Genomic DNA, 8599 nt, shown 5'->3' on the forward strand with positions numbered 1-8599 from the left:
ATTTACGACAACAGTCCTAGTCATTCGGTAGGGGATAGAATCCATGACTTCTCAGTGCCAGGCCGGCTGCTTTACCGATGAGCTCTTGAGGCCTAATTGGTATTAGGTACCTACTATAAAACATTATTTTGCTGTAGGGTGGTAACTAGCCACGGCCGAAGCCCCCCACCAGCCAGACCTGGACCAATTAAGAAAACTTCAATCCGCTCAGCCGGGGATCGAAACCCAAGACCACCGTCTTTTAAATCCATTACGCCACAAAGGCCGTCTAAAATTTGAAAATTGGCTGTTTATCTATGTATCGTAATCTATCAGGGATAGAATCCATGCTTTCTCAGTACAAGTCCTGCTGCTTTACCGATGAGCTAGGGATGATGACAGTTTTTTAAATTGTATATAAATCAAGAGTATGCTAATAGTAAAGCAATTTTGTAAAAATAACAGGATATCTGCGATCATTACTTTCGGAGCTACAGGGATTTAAAGAGTCAGATTTGCGGCGCTGCCGCGGATCCCTGAAAAACGCTCCATACAAAATGACACGAATAAGTGACGTCATTGGCTCGCTGATCGTTAGATTTGTATGGGCGTTCAAACAAAATTGCAAATATCTTTGTTATTTGTGCGTTTATGTTTATAGTTTATTTATTAAAAAATGTCACATTTAATGTAAGGAAGCTAAAACAGTATGAATTTTCATCTAATTACGATAACAAAAAATTAATAGCTTTTGAAATTTTATAATCTTATTTATTTTGCAAATATCCAGACAATCTTTGCTTTTTATATATAAATTAGTTAACATTGACCTTATTTACACAAATGTATCATAAAAATCAATATATTCAAACCTAGTCATCATCCCCATTCTGAGAGTAGACTCGTGCTCAACAGTGAGCCGGACATGGGATGATGAGATACCTACTACAAAAACATTATTTTTCTATCTGCATGAAAATTGGTTTAAAATCTTATAATCTGTTAGTTATTGCCGCCTACATTTCAACACGAGCAAAAAGAGACCTTGCGGTCAACGGTATCATGCCCTTAAGAAGTAGTCCGATTTCTAATAACAATCAAAACCTTGAACCGAATTTTCTATTTTAATTTGAAGTTAAGAAAAAATAACGCCTTGAAAGACCTTGGGATATACCCATGGTGTAAAAGCGCATTTCTGTCTTCCCATTATAAACTGAGGTGGACAAAAAAAGGTTTATTTATAATTGTAATTATACGCCTACCTAATGTTGTGAATGACAACAATCTAATTTAAACATCGTCGCAACAAAAACTAGTGACTTTCCACTAGTTATTTCCTTACTTTACAGCGTAGTAAAGTTATAAAGCTAATTATTTGTAAGATTAACCGGAGAGCAGATTTCGTTTCAGCTGAGATTTATCTTTATCACCAGTGGCGTACACTTCATACATGCAGTAAAGCACTGCATACCTGGCTTATTATAACTGGTGGGAGGCTTCGGCCGTGGCTAACTATCACCCTACCGACAAAGACGTACCGCCAAGCGATTTAGCGTTCCGGTACGATGTCGTGTCTGATTGTAATCAAGGGCTAACTTATAAAGAAAAAAACCCTAACAATGACTTGGTAATGCTTATCCAGTGCACATTTTCCCACTTTGGTTACATTGTCTTACTAGTGCATACCCTGATGTACAACCTTATGTACGCCCCTGATTAACAGCTTTTTGAACTGCAGGGCCAGAAGGGGGTATACTGGGTAGAGACCCACCACGCTGTTCCGATACTGGTTAATGGGTTTAAAGTGATAATGTTATGATTATTTCCATAACGACCACTATAAAGATAATGACCGTTACTGATAGACGGAGAGCCAGCAACAGCCAGACCTTCGTCATTTTGTAAAAGCTGAAAGTTTGTCACCTCATGCTCCTTATATAGTAAACACGTGATGGGTTTAGAAGATGTGGTTTATATAAAAAAAAAATTATGAACATTATATAGCCTATGTCATCCTGGCCATTATTACAAATCTTTTGACCACCATTTATTAAAATCGTTTCAATAGTTTAGGCGCTTCGGAGGAACATACGTTCCATACATACATAATACACAGACTGCCAAAATCTTTTGGTACCCTTCCTTTTGCCTTCGCCGTAGTCGGGTAAACACTAAATATTTTACTGATCAGGATCAATGACCTTTGATTTGAAACCGTATAGTCGAACCACTTGACTAAACCTACGAGGCAGTTATAGGCAGCAATTTATTACCTAATTATATATTTTTTTTATTTCCAGAAGCCTGTATATTTTACATAGAAAAGACATCGAGATGGAATCTAGTTCCCAGTCCATTGAGAGCAAACCCAAGGAGAACGAAATAACGAGATTTTAGTGTATTCCTAATGTATATTTATTGTATGTTTAGTTTAAGGCCTATTATGTACCTACTACAAAATCTCAATAAATTTAAGGTTTGTACTTTATTGTTACTTTTATTTTTATATTATTTAATTAATTTCACATACCTAAATCTATCTAATTTTACCTGCCAATCCACATTGGGTCAGCGTGGTGGAATATTAGCCTAACCATCTCATTCTGAGAGGAGACCCATGACAGTGAGCCAAATATGTATTGATAATGATGATGATGATGATGATGATGATGATGATGATGATGATGATGATGGATTATGATGATGATGATGATAAAATCTACCAACCTACTGGTACTACAAATATCTACTGGCCTTTTGGTGTTTATCAATATTTCATTGCCTGTTTCAAACTCAAACCCTGGACCTAGTATTCCAAAGCTGCAAGGTAAATCACTGGGTCACTGAGGTGGGTAAAAACAAAACAAAACAAACTTTTATAAATAATTTAAATTGTCATATATTTTGTAAATTCTTAGCAACTAGTTAGGAAACATTTAAAAAAAATTATCTTATCTTATCTATGTAATAATGTATTTGTCTAAATTTGTACATCATTTTGCCTTTTTATTTACTAATTTGAAACTCAAAACTAAGTGTTATTTATCAGCTACTGAGAAAACGTTTTTTATTTCAGTCAATACATACAATATGGTGAATATACGTGTTTGAAATTAAGGCAAGATATTTTTTTTAATTACTCACAATATTTTCAACTAATTTACTCGGTTTAAATTATTATTAATTGTAGGTTCTTAGTTTATGAAAACAATTCCCAAAACAATTCAATAATACAGCAACATCAAGCAATCAATAGAAAAGTGACCAATAGATATTTGAGACGTCAACACATTCGCATAGTGCGTTAAAATGGCGGTGTTTTAAAACAATAATAATGTTTCACCACAAGATTTCACTTTTATCAGTTTTGTTTTGACAGAAATTGATTAAAAATAGAAAAAAAATGGTCAACAAAAAACTCAAAAGTGGATTTTAAAAATAAGAAAACCAATGTTGAACAAAGATTATTTACAATATTTGTCAGGACAACAAATCTAATCACAATGTAACCAAAATAGAACCCTAGAATGGCAGAGAATACCTTGAGCAGTCCCACCGACTTGTGACTCCGGGTCCAGGTCTGAGGGATCCCTTTGGTGACAAATACATCAAACACTCATCTTCATCGCTCAAGTTATTCGCCCCGCCTATCCCAAATTAATCCATAAAGAATTACACAACAAGATATGTGGACGGCTCGAACGCAACAATAATACTAAAGCTGACCGTACGGCGAGCGCCTTATGTCACAAGCCGGAAACAAGTCGCGCCACCTAGTGTAGGCACAAGCCAACACGAGATCAAGCGACGTCACATCCGTCTCAGACTACTATTTCTTACAATACATATTCCCCATTGTTCAATTTAGTAGAAGTCAGTTTTTATCAGTCTATACAATATCACAAATTATGTCTAAAACTTCAATTTGAAATTTTTTAAAGTTGGTTTCTTCGGTTTGTCTTCTGGTTTTGGGTCTGAATAATCCTTATATATTAACATTCTTATGTATCTTCCTTGTTGGTCGGCTGGCAATGATATACCAAGTGAATCACAGTTCTTGAGTATCTCTGTGCAGCCTCGCATATCTTTGTTCCTTACTGAAACACAATTGGAACTATGGTAAGTACTATAATTATCAGCATGTTGTAACAGCCTACTATCAGGGTCAAGCTTTCTTTTAGTAGTGGGGATATGGAGCCTAGACACACCACACTGGTCCTATGTGGGTTGGTGATAATTTTTCATTTTGTAACTAGAGTAACAATTTCAGGGTTATTGATAACACTCAAGTGATAAAAGTCATTCCTATGACAAAAGTTGTGCAGTGTAATAACTGAAAACAATGGTTGCTCCCATGCTCCCGCAAGCCTGGAGAAGTTAGTTGTGGTGTTAAGCATTTAAACATGCTTAACACCATAACTAACCTATTCATATTATATAGAAACAACCTATTCATGATGAACTTCCGCAAAGTAACATCTGCTTCGATCCAAAACCTAATAATTTTAATTTAAAACTTTTGTTTCATTGACAGATTTCTTTTCTTTTGTTAACTACAATAGGTTAGTTGACACTTTTTTTTTAAATGGTCTTAAATAGTTCATTATCATTCTACTAGACTAAAAAAAATTTTGATATTTTTTTTGACACGTGATTACAGGAAATTTTTATTAAATATGTTTTTGACAATACTAGCTAAAAGCTAAAATATTTCAACTGTTTCATGACGGCACTAAAAAAAATCCCATACAAATGTAGTGTTTGTTAAAAATATTTGTTATCAATTAGTTCTATGTTTAGCACATCAAGTGACGTCACAAAATGGACGACAGCGTTTTTGACGTTTGGAAAATTTTAAAAAATATGTGATTAAGTTTTAAAAGAAATCCTTAACTTTTATTAATTTATATCAATATATTTAGGACCCTATTTCCATGTACTACAAATTAATGTTGTTTATATTAAATTTTATATTAGACAACTACACTATTTTATCAGCTCCAAGGCAAGTGTGAATAGGAGTTTTCTAGACAAACACGTCCCATCTCAGATCTCAGCATTGCTCCTTAAAGGCAGAACTATTGTCAAGCACGAGACCATTGACCCAAAAAAATACATTATATTACTTACATTTATAGTCAAACAAAATCTCTAATACTTTAGCATACTCTTCCATCATAGCATACTTCAGTAAACTTTGTAGTAATCTAACAACAGCATCTTCATTGTATTCACGAAGAATATTGATACTAAATGTTGTTGCTCTGAAATTATACAAAAATAATAAGTAAACAGTCTATTTAAAAAAAAAAACACTGCATACTATTTTTCCAAAACTTTTATAATATGACAAATATTCCCATTCCCCTCTAACTAGTCCGGAAAGACTGTGTTTGGAGTGGGTATGACAATAGACCAACAGGGTGAGGATTGAATCATCATTTATTTTTCAAAACTGTCTTGTATTCATTATCATAATCAACTGATGGATATACTCAGCTGAATGTAGACCTTTGGTAAGAACTTCCAAACATGACATAGTCAACCAGTATCCAGCGACTCTTTAGTCCCTGTTACACACTCTATGTCATTGGTTCACCTAGTGGTCAGCCGACCAACACCTTGAGGAGAACCCCTGATTAATCTCTTAAGTCGAAATTTCTAACATCTTTGAGTCCAAAATTCTTTAGTTAAAGATGGCTATGCTGTAGCTATGAGTAGTTACCACCGTAAGACATACAGCCAAGCAATTTAATATTCAGGTATGATGTCATATACAAACCGAAAATAGTGTGGATTTTCATTCTAATCCTAAGTTAGCTAGATTCCATATTAGATTGCATCATCACTTACCATATTCAAAAGGTTTTGAGACCACAAGATGTCATGAAATAGACAGTACATCAATGATAATTTTATGCTATAGATCCGTTATGTCCCTACGAGACAAATATCTTAGCATTCCATAGATTCACTGTGCAGGTGCTGGGTCCATTGCGTGGCAGAGAGAAAAACTCCAAGCAGAGTTGTGGACTATATCTTGGATTATTAGGATTTACTCATACTTACTTATCTCTGACAATATCTTGAAGAACTTTCGACTTTTCCATCAGCTCATTTGAAGTCACCTGATCAGAGAACCAGTTGCTGGACCAACAGACGTGCCAGTAGCAAATTAAGGGATAATGATCATTCCACGCCTCACTAAACTCTAGTACATATTTTTTAAATATCACCATTGACGCTTCAGAGCGATTTGATACAGTATCGTTAATTAGCTCTCTAAATATCACTCGATAAAAACTTCTCAACTTTTCATATTTGATGTATGCTTCTTTTAATACCGACAGACCTTGTTGTGAGTTACCTTTCATACATTGAGCTTTTGCGATATAGTGTGTAAATTCCCCATTACGAGTATACAAATTAAAATCTTCTTTAAAGCAGTACTTCTGCAGTGCCTCCACAATATCTACCCGGCCGGATATACTGTAATATCTGAACAACTTTTTAAGCATATTGACACCCATGCGTTTTCGTTTATCAAGACATTGGTACACAAACTTAGTGAGCTGCTTATCTCTATTTTTTGTTATTAATTCTTGTAATAAATTGTCTAATTCGGCGACACTCATATCTGTGATATCGGTTCTATCGCTATCCATTTCCATAAAGTATCTCAAGCCAAGATCTTGAGATTGTATTTTATTTCTTTGTAATGACTCATGGTCAAAAGCTTCGATAGTTGCAGTTAAGTTAGAGGTAAGTATAGAACCTTTTCGACTTAGTTTTCTAATATTGTATAAAGTTCTAAAGTATTTACTTGGAGATTTTAGTCGCTGCATATTTAGATTGCTGGAACTGGAATTTTCTTCGAGAATAAAATAAGTAAAACGCTTAGAAAACTAAATATACCATTATTACTTCAATTTCGTAAAAAAGCCTTTAAAACATTTAAATACATACATTTTATATATAAATTTACACATAAAATTCTAAATACGAGTACTCACACAGTGTTACCAACTCTCCAAAATATTTATCCCTAAAGTTGGTGTCAAAAACCCCTAAAATCGCCTTAATTATTGAGTTGTCCCCCTAAAAAATATAAATTCATAATAATTTAGAAATAATATGCTGTCATATGTTTCAAAAGTCTATATTTAATACAGACAAAATAGTACGTCTTTATGTGAAGATTCAGATTTTTTGAAATCATACATGTTGACCAATGAACTTTACCAATTTTTTTTTTTTCGATGAAAATTGCCTCCAATTGCCTCAGAGTGGTTGTAGAATAACGTATTATATGTCGTTATAAGTCGCTAGGCCAAGAAAGAAATATTAAAATTATCATCAATTTAAAAATATTAAAGAGTCAAAAAATCCCTGAAAATACCCCTAAAAATTTCAGACCCCTAAAAAAATCCCATTTCACTTATTTGCCCCCTAAATCTGGGGGGAAAACCCCTAAGTTGGGAACCCTGTACTCACATTTCACAATCAAAATCAAAATTCAAAAATCTCAAACCTGTCATTGTCACGGTGGCATTCATACATTCTGTAATATTCGTTCTGTAATATTAGTTTTTTTTCCAATTTAATTTCTATAATTTTTTACTACTATTACTTTTTTTAAATTAGTTAATGATTTAAGTAATATTTTGTTTGTGTGAATAAAATATAACAAATTTCAATGTAGTTAGATGATTTCACTTGAGTTTCATTTTAGTGACATCTATTGCAGTACACAAGAACTCCTGCGAAACAATTATTTACTAAAAAAAATAATGAAACTTACACACTTAATGTAATTGAAAACTAATAATAATAATTATTATGGATTATTTTATAAAATATATTTTTAAATGAGATTAATATTTATTTTTAAGTTACATGGCTTAAACTGCGACATCTATCGGTGAATAGCAATAATAAACAGCATTAATTTAGTTAGTCTATTGGCCACTAGATGCCACTAAGAGTTTACTTCATTCATTTTTTTTTCATTTTATTTTTTAGTTAAATTAAGTGAGTTTATTATAATAGAACTGTAAAATAATTAATATTTAACTATGCGTAAATAATAATCCATCTTAATATAATGTACCTATAATAGGAGTTTAATAGATAGGTTATCCTACCTACGTTATCCTGAGAATTCAAAGAAGTTTTTCTCGTGATAGGTATTATCGGTGAAGTCTATTTGATTTTTTTTTATTTTATGTGATCGCCGACAATAATTGCCCGTCGATTAACACACTGCTTCAAGTCGTCGATGCCAACTGCCCAGCGGGTGGTGAATGCACAACATAGGCCAAGAGTCCTGAAATATAACTTGCTTCAAACATTTCACATCATTTCTTCATATTTTTCTCTCATTTACTTATTTGTCCTTTTTTATTGTTAAATATAGCAATAAAATACAAAACACTATTATGTAAATTTATAATAATTTTTATTATTGTTAGGTACGTAACGTTTTCTGAAGACGAAACAAAACTTATTAAAAATTAAATAATTAAAATCATCTAGCCAATGAAACTGCAAGCCGGAAGTAGGTACCTATGTACTTTAACTTCAAATTCACATTGTAATCTGTTAACTATTATAATAAAAT

At 33.1% G+C, this 8599-nt stretch overlaps 2 protein-coding genes across 2 annotated transcripts in view; one reads left to right on the top strand and one right to left on the bottom strand.

Annotated features, from left to right (window-relative positions):
• LOC112045181 (proton-coupled folate transporter) overlaps nucleotides 1-2467 on the top strand; it is a 35828-nt gene extending 33361 nt beyond the window's left edge. The window contains exon 5 of the mRNA XM_024081271.2: nucleotides 2280-2467. Within this exon, the coding sequence (XP_023937039.1) occupies nucleotides 2280-2376 (97 nt within the window). The 3' untranslated portion in view covers nucleotides 2377-2467. The remainder of the gene's footprint in view (nucleotides 1-2279) is intronic.
• A 1193-nt stretch (nucleotides 2468-3660) lies between these two features.
• LOC112045154 (uncharacterized) lies at nucleotides 3661-7191 on the bottom strand. Its single transcript, XM_024081241.2, has 3 exons — nucleotides 6049-7191; nucleotides 5110-5243; nucleotides 3661-4076 (listed from the first exon to the last, which is right to left on the bottom strand). Exons 1-3 carry the CDS (start codon nucleotides 6822-6824, stop codon nucleotides 3892-3894), a joined length of 1095 nt encoding a protein of 364 aa, XP_023937009.1. The 5' UTR covers nucleotides 6825-7191; the 3' UTR covers nucleotides 3661-3891.
• Nucleotides 7192-8599: the final 1408 nt, after the last annotated feature.

The sequence above is a fragment of the Bicyclus anynana genome, chromosome 20 (genome assembly GCF_947172395.1).
Source record: "Bicyclus anynana chromosome 20, ilBicAnyn1.1, whole genome shotgun sequence".
NCBI classification, from domain to species: Eukaryota; Metazoa; Arthropoda; class Insecta; order Lepidoptera; family Nymphalidae; genus Bicyclus; species Bicyclus anynana.

Coding starts and splice junctions, on each gene's coding strand:
- LOC112045154 (XM_024081241.2), bottom strand. CDS start 6,824: ATGCAGCGACTAAAATCTCCAAGTAAATACTTTAGAACTTTATACAAT. Junction 5,244..6,048: donor CAAGATATTGTCAGAGATAA/GTAAGTATGAGT, acceptor GTATAATTTCAG/AGCAACAACATTTAGTATCA. Junction 4,077..5,109: donor GATTTTGTTTGACTATAAAT/GTAAGTAATATA, acceptor ATTGTGTTTCAG/TAAGGAACAAAGATATGCGA.